This window comes from Paramormyrops kingsleyae, chromosome 4 (assembly GCF_048594095.1).
Source record: "Paramormyrops kingsleyae isolate MSU_618 chromosome 4, PKINGS_0.4, whole genome shotgun sequence".
NCBI lineage: Eukaryota > Metazoa > Chordata > Actinopteri > Osteoglossiformes > Mormyridae > Paramormyrops > Paramormyrops kingsleyae.
In genome coordinates, this window is record NC_132800.1 from 26,431,313 (window position 1) to 26,453,794 (window position 22,482).

Sequence of the window (22,482 nt, forward strand, 5' to 3'; positions counted from 1 at the left end):
TCAGCAATGACCTAAAAAAGGACATTTTCATGAATCTGGAAGTAGCTTAAACTGTAGTTTATGGGATCCTGGTGTATTGGAGAGGGTACCTAATGGGATATAGGTGTATAGGAGCAGGAACGTTACGGGATACAGGTGTATAGGAGCAGGTAAGTTATGGGATACAGGTGTATGGGAGCAGGAACATTATGGGAAACAGGTGAGCGGGAAAGAGTAAATTATGGGATGGAGGTGTATGGGTGCGGGAATGTTATGGGATAGATGTGTATGGGAGCGGGTACATAATGGGATACAGGTGTATGGGAGCGGGTACATAATGGGATACAGGTGTATGGGAGTGAGTACATAATGGGATACAGGTGTATGGGAGTGAGTACATAATGGGATACAGGTGTATGGGAGTGAGTACATAATGGGATACAGGTGTATAGGAGTGGGTAAGTTATGGGATACAGGTGTATGGGAGTGAGTACATAATGGGATACAGGTGTATAGGAGTGGGTAAGTTATGGGATACAGGTGTATGGGAGTGAGTACGTTATGGGATACAGGTGTATGGGAGCGGGTACATAATGGGATACAGGTGTATGGGAGCAAGTACGTTATGGGATACAGGTGTATGGGAGTGAGTACATAATGGGATACAGGTGTATGGGAGTGAGTACGTAATGGGATACAGGTGTATGGGAGTGAGTACGTAATGGGATACAGGTGTATGGGAGTGAGTACATAATGGGATACAGGTGTATGGGAGTGAGTACGTTATGGGATACAGGTGTATGGGAGTGAGTACGTAATGGGATACAGGTGTATGGGAGTGAGTACGTTATGGGATACAGGTGTATGGGAGTGAGTACATAATGGGATACAGGTGTATGGGAGTGAGTACGTTATGGGATCCTGTGGTGCCGGCTCACCTTTACACACCCAGATTTACTTCCGTCTTTTTATTTATTTAGAAACATTTCACTCTTCCAGGTTCACAGAGTTGCCCCTATTTCTTTATTAACCAAATCAACGCTAAATAAAAAGTGAACAAAACGTGTGCTGATATTCTCAACCAAGTACTGAACACTGAATGTCACAGCCATACACCTGCATCAGAATATAACAGACTGTAGGGGAACAACTTGTTTTTCTTTTTCGACATGTAGCGTAGACCACCACTTATAATAATCACAGATTTGGTCACTTTGAGGTATATACACATCTTCAAAACATTTAAATGAAAAAACAGTTTATTTCGGTAAATGAAATTTACAGCTGTCAGGGCAAGCCTTTACACCGCAAAGGCTGCTGGGTAATAAGATGGCGCACGGTGACCCGCTCGCTGGTATCGCAGGACGGACCTGATCAGTGGAGCCGGGCCCAAAAGGAACAGCCGAGCCCTGCTAGGAAAGGGGGAGTCCAAATGGATCCCTTTGGGTCCCTGTGGGCAATGTCTTCCATTGGCAGTGCACCCCGTCAGACATGAGAGACCCTGTGCGTCTCGCGGGCCTGCCGGATACCGTAAAGCCACTTGATAACGCGAGCGTTGCGCTCCACAGCCGAGATGCCATAGGGCACACGGTCCCCATCATCCTCGTCGTCCGTGGGCTCGCCGTCACTGTGGGGCGAGCGTTCACGGTCCGAGCTGAGCACGCTAGCACTGCGGAAGTTCAGCGAGATGACATCAGACCCGGCACGGGGGCCGCTCTCCACGTCTGTGTTCTCCATCTCCTCAGGGTCCAGGCCACAGTGGCTGAAGAACTGGTCGGCATCGGGCCGGACCCCCAGCCGCTCGCTCAGGTCGGATTTGGATCGGCGCAGGGGGGGCGCCCCGGCCGAGAGCACTGACGCCACCCCATCTGTCTCCAGAGGCGGCACGGTGATGGGCGGGGCACCACGCCTGGCCGGCAGCGGAGGGGCGGAGCCGCAGCTGGGTGCCACGCGGTAGGCTTTGCCGTGACACGCCCTCCTGATGTCCGAGGAACTGTGGGAGGCATAGAGCGGCGGCAGGTGGCCCGATCCCTCCTCTAGGAGGCGCCGGCTGACGTTCAGGTTGCCCGCCGGCTCAGCCGAGCGCCGGGGCGCCCAGCTGCGTGCGCCCTGGGCCTTACTGGCCGAGGTGCCCTCTGAGCTGTTCAGAATGTTCCTCAGAATGTCCAGGTTGAGGTTGCCCCTCTGTACACAGCTCTCCGCCTTGGCATTGTTGTTGCAGGCCTTGGGGGTGGCAGCCTGGCCGGCTGGGGGCTTCACCGGCTCTTGTCGGCTCTTCATCACCTCCTGGCTCTTCACGTACTTTGCCTTGTCGGCCTCCAGTCGCTCCACGGCGCTTAGCCGCTTGGGGTTGGGCTCGGCCGTGCGCCGGAAGTATTCGGGCCCCTTGTTCAGGATGCGCAGGGGGACGGCGGGCGCCGGCGTGACCTGGCCGGGCACCCTGACCGCACCCTCTGAGCGCAGTGCCTCCGTAGGCATGTCGGATGGCGGCTCAGCCGCTGGCACGATGGGTTCCGTGGCTGGCGTTCCCCCGAGGGTGGCGGGGAGGCTCAGGCATGAAGATAGCAGGCCAACGAGTGAGTTGGGACGGGAGGGGGGGGCGGCGGCTCAGCAGCACGGCTTAGAGAAACCGCTCCTCCCCAGGCTCCTCCTCAGCATGTCTCCCCAGTGACAGGGCCCCTGAGAGCGGCCCCGCGTCCACGACGTAGGCTCCTCCCACCCAGCGATGAAGCCCAGGCTCTGAAATGAAGAGAGAGCTGTGCATTAGGGCGACGGTAACAGGACTTCATCAGACAGAAAGAAGTTACTTCTGGTCTTCAGTGGTTTTCTGCGGTCATTATGTTGACCTAATACAAAGACATGGGTCATTCAAAAAGACGATGACTCCTCCACAGCGTTACAACGATAAAATAATACATTATGAAAGTTTGCAAACTTCACAAACCATCTTAAGAATTCGACTAACCTCATTCTACCTATGACCGTCCCCAGTTCACCGTCATGATTGACCGTTCTGGTGAAACAGGTTCACTCAGCACTGCTGGACGCTCTGCTCTTGTGTTTTCCACTTAAATTTAGTTCTTACTCAATTCTCTGTTTCTGATCTATCATTGGAAGAGTTACAATAAGATGGAAGAGTTTTGTTGAACCAAACAGCAACATCCTGCGACCCGCTGGGGGCTGTAGCTCCCTGCCAGACGTCCCTGGCCTGCTTTATGTTCCTCCCACTCCTGCTCCCTCATCCTGAGACCAAAACGTGAAACAAGCTCGTCTTACTCACACTGAGGCCACTCCCCTCCCGACCCCATGTGACCAGTGGGGGGGGGGGGGCTCGGTGGGTAGCACTGATGCCTCATACCTCCAAAGTCGGGGGCTTGATCCTGCCCTTGTTATCCAGCAGTGTTCCCCATTCATTCCCTGGCCTTCCTGATGCTAGGACACAGTGAGCTTTGACACACAGGAAACTTCATATAACATGGAAATTTGGGCCTGACCGATAATATCTGCACAGCAGGTTATCAGCCAATATGCACTAATTGCAAATAAGTCATTACTGGTGTTTATAACGGCTGATAAATGACAATGAAATCGAAACGGGTCCTTCAACCACATTACACGAGTTTGGAAAAAAATGTGACTCTTATTTATCAAAACTTTAATATATTTTATTGTACTTTTGTTCAAAGCACTGTTTATGACAATAAATAATCACAGATTATTTTTAAACTGCATTATGTGATATCGGTTGAGGATTTTTAAATAACTACACAAAAATGTTAGGGAAAATCTTTGATTATGTGTTTCTGAAAAAATGAATAATCGGTTGATATATTGTTATCGGATTTTTAAATCCTCAAATATCTAAATCGGTACTGGTATGAGAAAATGAGCATTGGTCAGGCTCTACTGGGAATCACTGTGTCAAGTCTTTGGATTTCAGGTTTAATACTTGTTGAAGGGTGCCGTCTCCTGAGGGGGCAGCAAGCTAATTGGATATGACTCCTAACCCTCCTCCCACCTATAACTAACCTAGGAATTAGTTTCACCTCCTTGGTTGCCTTCTGGAATTTTTCACAAATCATTTTTAATATGCTACACCATCAATCACTGTTAATTTTGCAATACACTCCTAACTGCCCTCAATAATCATTTTAGTCGTACACTGTATCGAAGCACGGAGTATATAAGATTAACGGCACAGAATGATCACGGTGGAATGTGAGGGTGATAGCTGGCATGGGTAGCTTCCGAGCGGCAGGTCAGTGCCCAAAGTCGCCGTCATTAGGGTGCTGGATGATCTTCGCAGTGAGTGTGGCTTAAACAAACAGCACGGGGTTTCAATTACACTGCACGCATTTCATTAATGGAGTCTAATTATGCAGATTACCCAGAAACCCTGACCTTAAGGTTGCCCGTCTGTTACGGAACGGAGCGTTTCTTAGGCTGGGGGAGGGAGATTCAGCAGGGCACACAGACACAGTGACTGGGGGCTGACACCCTAGCAACACCAGGCTGTATCCATAGCAACGCAGTGCAGAGGGCAGACAGAGCCGCACGAGCCATGCAAAGACCACGTCGTGGGCGTGATCTGCGGAGACAGACCCATAACTCTGAGCTTCTCCACTGACATCTATTTCTGCCATCAGTTTCATAAAGTGAAGAGATGTCAATGGATGTAACTTGGGCAGATCGCCCCCTGCAGGACACGGGTGGCTGCTCTCGCCTAGTGTAAAGCTGCTGATTCTCTCTTAGGCGGATTCTGGAGCTAGGATACCTTAAGCCGACCAGGATTTAGTCTGCCCGCTTGCCGGGGAAACGCGGGGGGGCGGTTTCTGAGTCCGAGACCTGCTGATACGGCTTCATGGAGGCTGACGGGGTCACAGACAGAGAATCACAGCACCTGCGGGGTGGTGAGGCCTGCAGTATGATTCAAAGGCCCAACAGTCCCACGGAATAGCAGGCCTCGCTTCCTAAATCCTGCAGGAAGCTCTTCCACGCCGTGCACTGTCAGGATCCGGCACTTCAACCGTCATGCCTTAAATCACACGGCTAATCAGGAGCTTCACAAAACGCACACCTGACACATCTAACATGCATCCGTGGTGGGACCATAACAAACTTCTGCAAACAGCAGAATTACAGAATTTTCAGTCTGTGTATCCACACGTGTGTGTGTGTGCATGCGTGTGTGTGTGTATGGGTGCATGTATGTGCGTGTGTGTGCATGCGTGCGTGTGCATGCGTGCATGTGTGTGCATGTGTGTGTGTGTGCATGCGTGTGTGTGTGCATGCGTGCGTGTGCATGCGTGTGTGTGTGTGCATGCGGGCATGTGTGTGTGTGCGTGTGTGTGCATGCGTGCGTGTGTGTGCATGCGTGCGTGTGTGTGCATGCGTGCATGTGTGAGCGTGTGTGTTCATAGACAACGTGCGGAATCAATGCAGTAAATGCATGGCAGCTGTGATGCATACGCGTACTCGTTGTGAGCGTCGAATATAAATCAGCCCTAAGGCTACAGCTCTGCAAGGATACAAATTAATGTTCTAACATGCAGAACCGATAAACCACTGCTTTGGTGCTCCAGAGGATTTCAACCAACTATGCCCTAGAGGTTTGGTGCGTTAATTAAAAAAAAAAAACTTACCGTTGTCTCACTATGAATTAACTTGTTTACTTATGGTGTTATTAAAAAACCACTACAACAGGAAAAGTCTACACGAGGACCAATAAAAACATAGCACTTTTGCTCTCAGCCAATGAGCTGCTGGCGAGAGATCTCCAGTGTGAGGTCGTCCGAGAAGAGGCCGGTGCAGTGGAGGGCAAATGGAGCCTAACAACCAAACGGCTGAAACAGGAACTACACATTCAGTGTTTCTGCAGAGATTCATAGCAAAAGGTTAAGCAGCAGTACCGTCCCGTTCTTCGAACAGCCCTTGTCCGCTTCTACTCGACCTTTCCACCGATCCAGAAAAGCACAGGAAATATTTTCTGAAGTACGTCTCCCGTGTGTCGTAACTCCCAGAAGGGGTTACGAGTCAGCATGTCGTTTTCTGGCAGCTTGTGAAACAGCCACCTCTGGTATGGCTGAAAGCGATCCATCCTTGGGGGGAGGGGTGGAGGATCGGGGTGGGGGGAGGTACCAGCAGGGACCAGCTGGAGTGGAAATCCAGACAGGCCAGATGAACCTTTCCCCCCCGCTTTTTGTCCTGATTAGTCCATAAGCAGAATTCTTGCTTCTGCTGCACCGGTTTCAGGGATTCATGTCTGTGCAAACCAGTCCCTGGACAGCCTAACACACAAAATCTGCCACCCATCTAACGATGCCTGGGAGGGAAGCATCCTGCTCTGAAATGCAGATGTGGATCATCTGGTTATCCCCAGCCCAACCGAAGCGGCGTCTGACCCAGGCAGCTGGTTAACCAACAACAACTGCTCCTGTGCTCCCCTGGTGGTATTCGGGGGAAGAGCACCCAGCTGCCCAGGAACACCTTAAACAAAGCAGAAACATGTCGACGTATCACCAGAAGAAACAGGACCGGGAACCCCATAATGGGAGCATGAGAGTCCAGCATCCCCTTCTACCACCTCTACCCGCCGCCCACCGGACCACCTCGGCCGAGGGAACTGGCCACAGCTGCTGCTTAATTTGGTCAGTGCACGTCAATGCCACTGGGCCCCGTGGCAACTCGCCACTTCTGCTCTGCGGCTGGAAACAAACTGCACATATCAGGCGGAGAAACCAAAAAAGGCAGAGGCTACTCAAGGCAGAAGACACCAGCAACCCCCATCCCCATCAAAAATGGTAGAGCCCAAAGTTCAAACTGCTCCAGGTGAGCCATACAAAACTTGATCCAACCATCTCATGCAATTGGAAAAGCGAACCGTCGCCGTGGCTCAACAGTTACAGCGGTGTAACCAGGGGTGGGTGATACGGTAAAGACATCAAATCACCATGCGCTTCAGGTGGGATCACCATCCATGATCTTATCACAATTCTTTTTCCCTGTTGGTTTTTAAGACTGTTTTACAAGTTACTGAACAGTACAATCAAACTAATTCCCATATTTTTTTAAAAAATAGCCCCATTAGGTAAGAAAACCTAAAAGAAAAAAAATAGACAATTTACACCGAAGTACCTTTTTCAATAGATTGTAATGAAGTGTTTCCCTCCAGTGTGGCTTTCGGGTGCTTTGTGTTGCCATCCGACGTGCAAACCGTGCCAAATAACTGCTGTCTGCGGCTTCGTAAAATCCAAATAAGTTCCATATTGCCGATGTCGACGTCTGTTTATGTCGTCCGTACCGATGGCCAAACGGGGAGTGTGCTGCATATTGGGAAGAGGCCGCGGAAGGAAGGGAGGACAAAGCACTACCTCCTGTTTGATATTACCAGGGTATTGGTGTGTCGAAATGGATTTGGCTGGTAAAACAGCTTCAGATAATACCGTGCTACACTGTAACGATGCCTCTGCTAAGGCAGATCGTGGAGACATTTTAATTGTTCACGTTCAAATGTCGTCTAATTGCACAGCACTCGGTGTAACCGTTCTGCCAGCGTCTGTCAGAGGATCGCAGCTCTTCTTACCGTTATCTCGCTGCTTTAGAGTTCGTGTATTTCCTCCTCTTCCGCCTCGGTCTGTCACGTTCATAGCAGAAGGGTGCCCTCCAGCGCCCCACCCCCCACTGCATGTAACATACGTATTAACTCGTAACTGGAGACGTCGCCACCAACGGCTGATCCCAGACAATCAGAAGCCTGGGACGGCACTGCGCTGTCATGGCAATCATGGAACACGAGTCTAGGATTGTCACTGGTAGAAAGCATAAACCAAAGGCAAAAAAATGTCCCCATCGGATTTGCGGAGCATTCCGGAACACCACATGGTGCACAGAGGACCGGCCCGGTGCGACGCGGCTGCAGCAGGCAGAGACGTGAACCTGCACATGATCCATGTGTGATGGACTTCAGACGGTCCAGAGCTCGAGCGACAGTCGAGGCGCGCGGGAGCCGACTCAGCAGAAATGCGGGCCGACTGCAGAACGGAAGCTTCATTGGCAATGACACCTGCAGGGCTCCACTCAGGCTGGGGGGAAAAGCTACAAACCCCGCAGCTGAGATAAGAAAAGACCGGCAGCTACTGAGGAAGCCGGGAACCGGTTAAACCCAAACATGGAGATGCTGGGAAAGGCCGGGACACTGGATGATCATTCCAGCCACAGAAGCAGGATATACATAATAATCAATGTTAAGGAAGAGCTCTGGACTATGGATTTAGGTTGTTAAACCAGGAAATGCTGGGACATCCAATCAGACAGTGTTCAGTTCTGGATTACTGATCCTCCCTGTAATACCACGCGCCTCCCTGTAATACCACGCGCCTCCCTGTAATACCACGCGCCTCCTGTAATACCACGCGCCTCCCTGTAATACCACGCACCTCCCTGTAATACCACGCGCCTCCCTGTAATACCACGCGCCTCCTGTAATACCACGCGCCTCCCTGTAATACCACGCGCCTCCTGTAATACCACGCGCCTCCCTGTAATACCACGCGCCTCCCTGTAATACCACGCGCCTCCCTGTAATACCACGCGCCTCCCTGTAATACCACATGGTACATTTCAGCATCCTTTAACACACACACCTCCAAGAACTGTGGAAATTACACGTTCCCTGAAATGCCGACTCCATGCTCTGTCATGCAACACAGCCACATCACATTAAACCGTATGGACAAGTTTACAAGGAGGATGTCTTCAAACTGCATTATGGTTTCATTAAAGTTCGAGACCCATCCTGCAATAAAGGGCATAGCAGCTAGGGGGCGTAAGAGTCACCCAGGACAGGTTCTGTGACCACCATACACATATCTGGGCAGGGCTGAATTCCGACCCGGTCTATAATTTCAGCTGCAAAGCGCAACAGTGGTTAATTACACCAGGCTTATGTGGTGGGTTTAGCGCTGCTGTAATCATCTCATTCGTTATCTGTGAATGAAAAGCTGGCTGACTAGGCTGCGGCATGGGGCCCTCTTTTAATTACCGACACGCCTCACCACAAATTTCACCTTCTCGGATCACAGGAAGGCATAAAATTCTGTGCTTCCCACGCCTAATTCCAGCACATATTATAATCCCACTTTGATCCGTCTGTAAATGAATGACTGGCCCAGTTAAACCATGGGTCTTTCCCACTACAGCGATCCATTACCCTTCTGTCTGGACTGACGTTTATCCACGCAGCCGACATCGGCATTGACTAGCCTATAGATAAACATGAGAAATAGTGTTCCTGGTACTTCGGCTGCCACACGATCATGCGCAATGAATTCCAAGTACTGGCCAAATTTACAATGCGCTGTTTACCAATACCACTGAATTGGACACATGGGAGAAATTAGGGAGAAAATTGTGGTGGGTGGGGTCATGCTGTGTCAATCACTGATTGGTTTCCTCATTCCTCCCTCTGGTCACTTCATTGGCTGAAACAGACAGTGATTGACAGCTCTTGATATCCCCACCCGCCAGGGACTTCAAAAACCTCACTTCTGTTACCACAACCGTCCAAATTCCTGTTTGCATGTAAAGAAAACCTGTCAAAAAAAATTACACCAAAGCTAGAATACTTGGCAATATCGCTGATGATTCTTACATTCTGGGCTGCTTACTACACCCAATGGTGGAATTCCGCCCTTCACACTTCCCACGGAAAACGACGTGAGGAGAGCCTACGGGAATCTGTTTACGTTCCTAAATGTGCCGCTTACGAAAGGCGGACTCACGCAGATGCTCACAGCCGGGAGCAGCGGGAGGTGGTCGAGCTGAAGGATGCGGTGCCATTCCCCCGCCAGGAACGCACATCATCACGCCGATGCGGTGCCATTCCCCCGCCGGGAACGCACATCATCACGCCGATGCGGTGCCATTCACCCGACGGGAACGCACATCATCACGCCGATGCGGTGCCATTCACCCGACGGGAACGCACATCATCACGCCGATGCGGTGCCATTCCCCCGACGGGAACGCACATCATCACGCCGAAGCGGTGCCATTCCCCCGCCGGGAACGCACATCATCACGCCGATGCGGTGCCATTCCCCCGCCGGGAACGCACATCATCACGCCGATGCGGTGCCATTCCCCCGACGGGGACGCACATCATCACGCCGATGCGGTGCCATTCCCCCGACGGGGACGCACATCATCACGCCGATGCGGTGCCATTCCCCCGACGGGGACGCACATCATCACGCTGATGCGGTGCCATTCCCCCGACGGGGACGCACATCATCACGCCGAAGCGGTGCCATTCCCCCGACGGGAACGCACATCATCACGCCGATGCGGTGCCATTCACCCGACGGGAACGCACATCATCACGCCGATGCGGTGCCATTCACCCGACGGGGACGCACATCATCACGCCGATGCGGTGCCATTCACCCGACGGGAACGCACATCATCACGCCGATGCGGTGCCATTCCCCCGACGGGGACGCACATCATCACGCCGATGCGGTGCCATTCCCCCGACGGGGACGCACATCATCACGCCGATGCGGTGCCATTCCCCCGACGGGGACGCACATCATCACGCCGAAGCGGTGCCATTCCCCCGACGGGAACGCACATCATCACGCCGATGCGGTGCCATTCACCCGACGGGAACGCACATCATCACGCCGATGCGGTGCCATTCACCCGACGGGAACGCACATCATCACGCCGATGCGGTGCCATTCACCCGACGGGAACGCACATCATCACGCCGAAGCGGTGCCATTCCCCCGACGGGAACGCACATCATCACGCCGATGCGGTGCCATTCACCCGACGGGAACGCACATCATCACGCCGATGCGGTGCCATTCCCCCGACGGGAACGCACATCACGCCGCCTCCTGATATTTGCCATCATCTCTCTGAGATCCTCCGCCCATCCTGATACCTATGACATGTGATCCACACCGTAGTTAATTTTAAGAATATACGCACATTTCATAACACGCTGGACATATGTGGACGGTTCGTAAATTATTTACATAAAGTAATATTCCGGAAATTTCATTAAGCAGCCGAATATGTCATTTATAATTCAGAATCTGTAGGAAATGTGGTGAATCTTAAAAAAAAGACATTGGGCAAAGCATTAAAATGATTAATGTTATCGGGGAGAGAGCCTCTTCAGGGTAATAACAAGCTTAGCAGGCACATAACCAGTCACTGCAGTCCCAGACAGATGCGGGGGGCTAACAGGCGTAATGATTTGCACCCGACTGCTTGCCGGTCGTTCTGTGCTAATGTGGAATAGGAAAAATTATGGGGAGAACTTACAGTAAGCACCATATCGATGACACGACGACATTATACCCACGGAAGGATGTACGTGAGTTAAGACTTAAGCTGTCTCTAAAAGAACTGCCATTTTCATACCTGGGCAAGCGCTCTGCTTTTTATACCCAGAGTACATTCACTGTGTTTGTGTTTTATGATTTGAGCTCCTGCATTCGAAGTCAGTCGACGGCACACAGCGGGAAATGTGAAACAGGTGTGTCCATCAGGTCTGGTGTGAGCTTCCAAATAAAACCTCATGCATTTCCTACAAACGGATGCCCGGATTGCCACGTTGGAATTAACCCACGGATGCTGAAAGATCAAGTTGTCAGGGCTCAGCCCTTCCGTTAACAGTTCACCCCATCTATTGTAATGGTAGCACGTGTCATTCTGCAGAAGCAGCAGATGATGGAGGGCCAACGCCTCTTTCCCCTCTGAGGCCGGCGGTGCCCATCCCGCGCCCCGGTGCTGGTTATTGCAGCCTTTGTCTCCAGTGCGTGGCCGCCCCCCCAGCCCCGTCTGCGGAGCCCTGCCGTGACCCCCTAGGCGACTCCAGATTATGCTGACACATTGGCATCAACAGGAACATTAGCGACGCTCAACTTCCTTACATTGTTTCGCCTGTGGCACCCGATCGCACCACCCTGGGGCGGCGACCGACTGGCTGGTCATCACCTGAAAAGGTTTTTAATTTCTGAAAATAAAAATTACAAATCCAGACAGCAGCAGGAATTAGACGCCTTTTCTTCGTTTAAGTCATGCAGGATTGCCAAACTGCCAGAGATGTATAAAATAATCAAAAATAATTTAGCGGTCTGAATACTAATTAATAATTGGTGACACTCTGCACATGTTTGTCTAATATTACAATTATCCACGCACATCAGATACGGATGCAGTATGCGGTCCGCGGACCTTTTCATGCGGTTTATACAAACACAATAGAATAAGATGCACACCCAGATAATAACAAAAACGCCTGCACACCGCCAAACGTGTCAGCCATCAAAACAGAAACTGCCAGCTCTTTTAGCGTTTTATGTTTAAAAATGCAGAAGTGGTGAGGCGCAATTGCAATTGAAACCCACTGCAATACGCGTCCACAAGCCAGACGAACAAAAGATTTGCCAAAGGCTGTTATCTCAAGAAGATCGGCGCAGCCTCCCCGTCGCATGTCGCAACACCAAAACGGGCATGCTTTAACACAAGCAAGGAAAACCCGTAATATAAATATTTACCTGAATGCTTCCTACCTGCGAGCAAAATGGACGCGCCGCTATTTGTGGCAGAGCCAAGCCGCAGCCGATACGTCCAGGCGCCGCCGAAGCGCTGCGATCCGCTACTTCGCTCCCCTCTGCGGACAGTCAGGACGCCTTCATCGTTTACATGAGGGGGGAAACAGAGAAAGACTGAAATGTGATTTTCTCTAGTACTTGCTTTTAAGCATCTTGGTTTATCTTTTATATTTTTTCATCAGAAATATTTTTTTAAATTGAACTATAAACAAGGTTTTATACTTAAAATGTCAATACAAAACACTAAATGCAAAGTTCTCCCCCCACAGTCCAAAATGATACGTCCCATTTCTTCTTAAAGAGAACGGGATTGTTGATACAGGCTAATTTATAGCACAAAAATATACCTGAACTCCAGTTGTTGCGTTCTAGATGAACTCTCAGTAAATATTTTTTCGTTACCAAGTTTTTGAATTTTATTCCCAACCTTTTCAACAACTTTATAAAGCTTCCTCCATTAAAGGCTGTAGTGACTTTGAGTCAAACCCGGGAAACATGAGACGGTACATTTTTTGATTGGAGCTGAAGTCCAGCGCATAGGGACTAAATTACATTAAGACAACAGACACATTCTCACATTAACAACTGGGCAGTAAATAAGGACATATCTCAAAAAAGGCTACTGTTGGATTAAAACCCACGTTTCTAGGAAAACACTACCTTAGCGGTCATTATGAAAATTGAAATTTTGTTGGACATTAATGGGCCTACCTACAAAAAATAAGATGAAGTTGCACTTCACAAATGTGAAACGTCTGTCTTCCACGGTATGATCTCGAGTGCTTGCTATTTGTTTGTTTGATATTTACAATGAGCCAGATAATTATCTGCACTATGCAGTGCCATTGATTCCTTCAGTTCTCTATGTTCACAGGACGTACTGGTTTTCACTGTGCTTATGTAATGTATTTGAGGCAGTTTAATAGGACAGTAATTCGCCTAATATAGTGTTTCAGGTATGGCTCAGGCCGGTGCAAATCAAAACAGACTCCCTGACTTAGCAATTCCATACTATTGCTCAGTGATACACTATCCGCTGTTAGATATCGCCGTCAGCAATAAACTCAGATGTTAAGTAAAAACCAGCAACCTTTCAAAGCCAGTCCAGCCTCGGAATTGTACCCCAGTTAACGCGCTTTATATTGATCCGCTATTTTATATTTACAGTCAAACTTTAGCTCTCTTTCAAAAAAATGTATTTTTAGTCAATAAGCCAAAGGACTGTGGAGGGTTGAACGATCGGTCAAGCTTGTCACTGATCTGCTTCGACAACACTTGTGTTTATGCGGCCAGATATTTTACTTAGTTAATTATTTAATACAGACGGGCTCCTCCCAGGTGTCGCCTTCTCTATATTCATTTTTTAAAAAGCAGGTGGTTTAGCCACATTTTGCCTTTAACTTCCAGAACTCATAGTCGAGATGTTCTTACATGTATACCGTGCTCTCACGCGCACAGATACTAATAATCTTACTCACGTGCACTTCCATGCACACACCTATACACCTATATGCTAAAACGCTCAGCTACAGCACTAATGTAAATAGCCAAGAGTGGCTAAAAGGCTGTCGTCAGACTAGGTTTTCAAACTGATATTATGTTACAGCTCGGAACATTATTTTCACCTTCTTTCATTCAGAAAGAGCTCCAGTTTTTTATTTCAGATTTTCTTGGTCGGTTCTCCGGGTTCGCCTGCTTGCTGTACGGGCTACTTCCAGTCACGTTTCTTCCTCCGTAAATGGCACCCAGAGACTGCGGCACGAAGCCTTCGATGTCGGCCGCTGAGGGCTTCCGAGTGGCGCGGCAGACTGCAAGCTGCGCCAGTCTGACGAATAAGCGGGACTCGAAGCTCCGCTTTGGCATCACACATACAGGAGCAGCCTGCCAACCAGCAGCCGAGCACCCGTGCCAGCCCTGGGCGCACTGTGTCGGCGTGTGCATCCGTTAGTAACACTCATTCAGACACGTGGTACATTAATTTCTTCATTGTAACTTTACTCTTTTTTAGAGTAGTTTTTTGCTTAGTTCCCAATACATTAACTAAGTATCTCACTGATGACTTAATGGAAGCAGAAGCGCAGCTACGGGACAGGCAAGGTAGCCAAATGCCTGGGGCCACCAGCCAGTAGGGGGCCCCCGAGGGTACATTACGACAACAAATTTACTATCATTGTATATTTTGTTCTTCACAGAAGTGAAAACAAATTAGTTGTGTTTATTAACTTCTCTTTGTGGATATTATTAATCTAAACTATCTAGACACACTAATATAATGGTTTTACCATATTGGGGGAGGGGGGGGGGGTTGGAGGCAGGGATGCTGCTGGAGATTTTGGGCCCAATGAAAGCACATCATATCAGGGCCCCCAATCCAGATCAATCCAGTTATGCTCCAGTTTTTTTTATTGTCCTAACTCCCCCCACCCTTTACGACGCCAATGGATGGAGGGCCCCACGAAAATTTTTTGCCTTGGACCCCCAGAGTCTCAAGGGAGTAGGTTTGGGTAAGAATGATAGGGACAAGTACCCTACCAACATGGTCAGAGTCCCATATGTGTGTGTGTGTGTGTGTGTGTAGGGGGGGGGGGGGGTTCAGGGTTGATTTGGCCCCTACCAATGTTGAAACCAAACCAACAACCTTGACTCAATACCTCAAAATCAGGGTCCCATTTAGGAGTTTAAACCCTGGCTCTTTGGCACACGAATTCAGCTTCTTAACCGTTACGCCACCTACTGTCCTTTCTGAGAATGAACAATGCCACCAGCGTCTCCATCTTTACACCTTGTGGTTGAAGTTTATCTGTAGGTGTTTGGAAGAAGTTTCTACTTAATCCAGGCCTGTTTGTGTTAAAAGGCAAGCAAATCGGGTGCGTCGTCTTCTGACTTGTGATGCGACATTCGTTTCACCCAAGGATAACTAGTTAGGGAAAATGGCAGTGAGCTCCCAAATATGGAATGAGCTCCCAAATATGGAGTGAGCTCCCAAATATGGGATGGGACTTAAGCATGAAACTGCATGAAAATAAACAGCTCAAGGACATATCTGGAAGGCTGGACTTTTCATAGCAACCATCGATGTGTGCGAATTATCCTGGTAGAATTTATGAAAAAGTCTTCTGTGCTATTTTAATACAAGCATGACCTCCAGCACGCACTTTCGTTGTGTTTCGTTTTGGAGTCTGTTTCCGTTTCATTTCGTTTCAGGGTACATTCATTACCTTTGGCGTTGATGTCAGCCAGAAAATGAAAACAAACAAAATATGGAGAACAATTCATTTACGGCCTGTTGTGGAGGTGGGCTTTAACCAGTTACAGCCCTTCAGGGTTTTCACTTCTGGCGGAGGAATCAAAGTTACTATGGCAACCGCAAATTGGGCTGAAATCGCACATTCTAGTCGGGAGGGCGAAACAGTGGGGCTCTCGGCTTATAAAACACACAGCGCTGTCAAAGCTGGTAAATTATTTACACGTGAAATAACCTTGTTTGTGAAATTAAAGTCATTACTAAAATGCAGCCTTCCTGGATTGAGACTCTTCTGTCTGAAACTGCTCTGCACTGAGCAAATTGTATGGAAAAAAAAAATATGTATTAAAGGCTAGTGTTGTCAGCAAGTCATGTGAATCCTGTTATGTTTTTAGAGCTTTTAGCCAGGGGAACCTGTTTTGTGAGCCATTGTCATGGAATCATTTTTCATTTTCCTCACATGGGAGTTTCCCCTTTTCTGATTACATATGAAAAGTATTTTTACATACTTGGTAACAACATACATGATATTAAACTTGATTGATATGATATGGATGAAATTTTGGCTTGGTTTTCTGCTATACTCCTAACAGGATGCTTTTCAGGGAAATCAGAAACCCTGGAACTACTACAAGGAGCATCTATTTGTGACGCAGTCCAGATCCCAGCAGGATTAGGCCCTGCAGGTGTGTTTCATCAGAGCCGTGTGGGCTGAAAGCCCCCAGGGGCGGGATGGGAAATGTCCCTCAAAATGTCCAAAGAAACAGATGGTTTCCCTCCGCAAACGTTTTACTTTTACAGTTGTGATACAACCACAACAAAATCAAAGAAACAGACATATTTTCTTAGCATTACTACGCCGCCATCTTCCGACTGTTTATCCCCAACAGGCCTCCGGGGGGCCTGGACACCATCCCAGGCAGTACAGGGCACAAGGCTGGGGTACAGTTTGGATGGAATCCCAGGCCATCCCCACAGTCGCACTACGAAGAATTTAGAGACACCACTTAGCCTAACCGCATGTGTTTGAGCTGCAGGGGGTCACTAGAGACCCCAGGAGAAACCCATGAGATATTTGGAGAACATGCAAGGCAGAATTCAAATCCCCATTCACTGCCCTTTTAGCCAGTGTACTGCATTTATTATTATTATTATTATTACTACTACTTCTAACAGATGATTGTATGTCAAGAACCCAGTGATTATAAACAACAATTTAACAGGCTGCTGGTGATGCTTGTAATTCTCCCATAATGCTTTGTGCCTGATTGTCACGATTCCACTCCATGCAGGGCAAGGACCCAGACAGGATATAAGCCTCGACTGGCGGCTGCTCCGCAGAGCCCCGGGAAAGGCAGCGGGTCATTCCGCCATCTTTCATCCTAACACGACAACGCCTGGAGCCGGTTTTCTTGGCCAGAGATCTTTTCGAAGTGGGTCACTGCCTCATGGTCCCACCTCATATCTGCTGTGTGTCCATTTGTGGACTTTCACCTGCGGTGAAATGGGGTTTGCTCTGGCCACATTCACATGCTTCATGCGAAGACTGAATTATGCCAAGGCTCAGTTTGTTAAACGCCATGGGAAATTCTAAAAGACATTTTAACGTTTTAATAAAGCTCTAAAAGATGTCAGAGCATCTTTTAGTAGCATGTATGACCTCATCAGTGGTTGTATGACCTCATCAGTGGTTGTATGACCTCATAAGTGATGTCAAGCTTTTGTTCCCGAACAAGCACTGCTCTCCCACAGTGAGAAAACAAGAAGCCTATTTTTTTTCCATTTCAGGATACATTTGGTCATCAACATCTCCCCCATAGAGACGAATCTTCTTTCTCTTTTGATTTACTGTCAATGATCTGAGCGGCTTAACTTTAGGCGATGATGTCTACAGCTCCCTATCTAACTCAGATTGCTACAACATGAACATGATCTAGGTGGTATCTGATCAGCTCCAATATTTTCTGAGTTAGTCTTTCAACATCAATTCCTAAATGGAGATCTGCATCATGTTTCTGTCTCCTATTCCCAGGAATCAGATCCGAAAATGTGGGACTTGGTAGAAACTGCTTGCACAGTTCTCTCTGCTGATGTAAAGCGGTTGAGTTTCTGCTCCGCCTGCCAGGACGCATGTTGTGTGGTGGTTCTGTTCAGGCAGACAGGGGATTTATCTTCAAATGTCAGTGCCGACTCAGTGTGGCGTTGAGTATAAACACAAAAGACCCTACAAGAAAATCCAATACGGAAACTCAGTGGAGGGAAAAATTAAATCTGTACTTCAAGGATTTGGGGGTTTTGCAGACCCACCTACAAACTATGTGGTATCGGTGTTTTCGTTTATCTTCCCACTTTCCGACCGTTTATCTTGGTCAGGGTCTCTTACAGTCTGTCCCGGGCAACACAGGGTACAGGCACACATACAGTGTGTCCCGGGCAACACAGGGTACAGGCACACATAGAGTCTGTTCCGGGCAACACAGGGTACAGGCACACATACAGTCTGTCCCGGGCAACACAGGGTACAGGCACACATACAGTCTGTCCCGGGCAACACAGGGTACAGGCACACATACAGTCTGTCCCGGGCAACACAGGGTACAGGCACACATACAGTCTGTCCCGGGCAACACAGGGTACAGGCACACATACAGTCTGTCCCGGGCAACACAGGGTACAGGCACACATACAGTCTGTCCCGGGCAACACAGGGTACAGGCACACATACAGTCTGTCCCGGGCAACACAGGGTACAGGCACACATAGAGTCTGTTCCGGGCAACACAGGGTACAGGCACACATACAGTCTGTCCCGGGCAACACAGGGTACAGGCACACATACAGTCTGTCCCGGGCAACACAGGGTACAGGCACACATACAGTCTGTCCCGGGCAACACAGGGTACAGTCGCACATACAGGCAGACATACTGGCACACATACAGTCATGCACTATGACAAATCGTAGCAAGTGAGTGTGCACCCTGTGATGGACTAGCATCCTTTCCTGGGGGTGTCCCCTGCCTTGTGCCCTCTGTTTCCTGAGATAGATGCAAGGCTGATGGTGACCCTGCATTCGGTAAGCCTTCCTGGAAGATGGATGAGTGGAGAGGAGGATTACGATTTTTATGTGAAATTGACCTAAATGAATCCAAACTAAATATTTACTCTCTTAAAACAAATTGTTCTTTTTTACAATTTGCGGCTTTATCTTGTTGGATTGATGATAGCGGTAAATTCATCATCAAGTTTCACTTCTCAGTTCCTCTCAAAATGCTGTAACCCTGGTGCCTCTTGACTATGAATCATTCATGTTAAAGGGTGCAGAGATACTGCTTCCATGTGTTTGTCTAATCCAAGATACTCAATATTGATCTAATCCAAGATATTCATGCGACTCAGCAGCAAATTTTGTTTTTGCAACATCTAATTTCCTATTGTATAAATGTAACCATTGAAATACTATATTCTATTTAATCCATCTTTGTTTGTTATAAAAATAACAAACAAGGATCTCATTCAAGGAAATAGTATGCCATAAGTGTAGCATTGAGAGTGTACTACAAAGTCTATTTTGCTTGGAGTTCGTTGACATCACCTGAAGGGATGGTTTTTAGATCCTGCAGATTTATAGATTCCACTTTTCCAGGCTCCTGTGATCCTCCTCATGTCACAGGGACCCGCAACAGTGACCAGAGAAAAGCGGACATGCATTAGCCAGCTTAATGAACAAAGCAGAGACTATGTCCAAAGACAGAGTCATATGCTCAGAGGTAGAAACAGACACTCGAACAAAACACACCCTTCATACATGCATTTGTACACATGGACATACACTCAAACATCTGAAGAACTACTGAAAAACAGCGGCCGAGTCACTCTGAAACACGTCAGCAGAGGAACAGAAATGTCCAGATGTTTAAACACACACACACACACACACACACACACAGACCTGTACCCCTATCTTTGTGGGGACTGTCCATTCATTTCTATGGGAAAAACCCTAATCCCTCTAATGACAACCGTAACCCCTACCCAACCCTAACCTTAACCATAAGTAACCAAACAAAAACAAAATAGGAGAATTTCGCCATTTTTAGTTTTTTGATCACAGACACAGATTTTTATAAAATTGAATTTCCTCTTGTGGAGACTGAAAAAATGTTCCCCACAGCATCAAAATGACAGGTTTTTATCACATTGTGAGGACATTTGGGCCCCACAGTGTAACGTATACCTGGACCACACACACACACACACCATCACACTGATGATGTGCTGTCCTGTATCCCCCCCCAACCCCCCAGAGGCTGGATGCCGGCCAAGCAGACACATCAGCGTCCCACCTGAGCGGCCGCTCATAGTGTGGACATGCCTTCCAGCGTACAGCAGAGCCAAAAATAAACAAACATCTACACTAAACTAAAAAGCAATTGGAAAACAGAAGACCCTCGATCAGGCCATGGCTATGTGACTAATGAAATCCCAGCGCAGCTGTGAAATCCAAAAGGTCTTTGTAGATCCAGACAATAGGGGGCGTGACGTCGGTTCATTAGCATAACGCTAAAATGATAATTCGGAAACTCGTCATCACAGGGTCATCGGTGTCCAACAGCACAATTAACACCTCATAAATGTGACTGACAAACTCGACAAGATAATGCTAGGTGACAATATCCATCCGCTCCCTCCCGAGAGCATGATAAAGTTTTATCCCATGACCCTAAAACTTATCAGAAGCTTCATAACAAATAATTTAGCATGTAAACTGAGTGAGCAATCCAGTTAGTCATCGTGTGTTATTGCAATTTTTTTTACCAGGCTCTGAAAATAGAGGGGAAAAAACATTTTGAGGATGAACAGTTACAATAAAAACGGAAACTGCCAATCAATCTATCCATTTAGACCTACGCTCATATACACAAAGACAGAGTGAGTATTGCTAAAATGCGACACCTGGCAAAATGGGACAGTTAAACGTCGCAGTTAATATATGTGTTTAGTAATACTTTATTTTCTCTTTTATATAGTGTACAAGGGGCACTGATGTATTTAGAATGGCTTCAAGTTGGGATTCAAGGCACTGAGATGATTCTGTACATTTTTCCAGAAATGTTCAGAAGGTGTGCCATTTCAATAACACTCACCCTACCACTCCAGAGAATAAGCTTTCCCCCAGGACTTGGGAGGAGGGGCAGGAGGGAAGTCAGCAGTATGGCACATTTGTCAAGGGAGAAATAAAAATTAGAAATTGCACCCTGATGGTGCACGACTCCCATTCATTAAAGTTACTGTTGTCCTGGCAACGATCTGACGACCTGAAACACTCTTAACATGCAAATGAAGCGCGAATGAAATCGGTTTTCATAGATTTTTTTATTTAAATGTAGCCTACATATAAATAAATATCAATGACTTGATATTAACATCGCTTATTAGGGGAAAAGAACTATAGCCACAACTAAACATAAATCACACCGATACGAAGTGACTGCTGTTATTGACGCAAACATTGTTACCATAACAGCAGAGGTATAATCGCACAGCCAGGTCTGTTCCAGAGCGCTTCCCAGTGGTATCTGTCCTGTGAGCGCAAACAGCAGGATTGTCAGTGGTATAATTCAGCCGCGATCCAACCCAGTCAGGCACCAAACAAGCAGCACTGGACAAACACCCACAACAGCCCATGCGATGTCCAGCTGTAAATATAGTAATGAGAACGAAGTGTTCTCATTTCTGACTTCCGGTGATTTACTATGTCTGGGACACAGATCCCACGGTGCGGGAGCTTTTGAAGGATTCCAGTGGAGGACATGTGTTGTCATGACAACTGTCTGCAGTTGCCACGTGTGATTATTGTTAGCAATCGTTTGGCTTGCATGAGGTTACTTGGACGGTGTACATCATTGCAGCGTACTATCCGCGTAACCTCATGTAAATCAAGTGGTTGCTAACAATGGGGGTGCCTCATAGGTGTCGGTGTATGAAAGCCCCCCCATGTTGCATTATTTAGCACATACTTTTATCCAAAGCAACATATAATCGAGAAAGCATAACCAGGCATTCCTTAGAGCGATTAGGGTCAGAACCCCTGCTCAGTCTCAGGATTTGAACCAGCGACCTTCCGACCACAAGCACAGCATCCTAACATACCTAACCACGCACCCCATTTTATTAGCCACAAAACCTGGAAAATTTAATTTACGCTGGCATGTATATTCACGTATCCTAGTTGTGTCACAACAATACGTTTATGCTGTTAGATGGTATTTGAATGATAAACCATTTTGGAATCACAATTAATATATTTATCCACCCATAGTTATGGAAAAGTGTTGCGCCGCATTTGCCTAAAGAGGGCTATTTTCACCGAGCTGTACAGATCTAAGATAGTATGTATTTGTCGTTCTAGACTAGAGTAAGATTATTACATAGCCACTGACATCTAGTGGTGAATGAAAATGGTGCTTGAAAAATGCAATTTTGTCTATTGCGTAAATCCGCTAATTATATGGTTTGAACCCCGCAGTGAATTTTGTATAATGGCATTCTATTTTAAGATGAGAATGTACAAAAGTACGGGCCTTTATTTATTTTGTGCTGAATTGGTCTTTCATTACAGATGGAACGA

General features: G+C 47.8%; 1 protein-coding gene across 7 annotated transcripts; it reads right to left on the reverse strand.

Annotated features, from left to right (window-relative positions):
• Window positions 1-983: 983 nt before the first annotated feature.
• On the reverse strand, window positions 984-14,513 carry LOC111852559 (protein FAM110B-like). 7 transcript variants are annotated; one of them, XM_072711001.1, is made up of 4 exons: window positions 14,234-14,513; window positions 12,552-12,686; window positions 2,945-4,879; window positions 984-2,718 (listed from the first exon to the last, which is right to left on the reverse strand). In XM_072711001.1, the coding sequence occupies exon 4, from the start codon at window positions 2,455-2,457 to the stop codon at window positions 1,465-1,467; it is 993 nt and encodes a 330-aa protein (XP_072567102.1). In that variant the 5' UTR covers window positions 2,458-2,718; window positions 2,945-4,879; window positions 12,552-12,686; window positions 14,234-14,513; the 3' UTR covers window positions 984-1,464. The 7 variants fall into 7 exon arrangements, with proteins under 7 accessions (XP_072567102.1, XP_023684394.1, XP_023684392.1 ...); XM_023828626.2 differs by lacking the exon at window positions 2,945-4,879 and adding an exon at window positions 5,889-6,465; XM_023828624.2 differs by lacking the exon at window positions 2,945-4,879 and having other exon boundaries at window positions 12,567-12,686.
• Window positions 14,514-22,482: the final 7,969 nt, after the last annotated feature.

Coding starts and splice junctions, on each gene's coding strand:
- LOC111852559 (XM_023828624.2), bottom strand. CDS start 2,457: ATGCCTACGGAGGCACTGCGCTCAGAGGGTGCGGTCAGGGTGCCCGGC.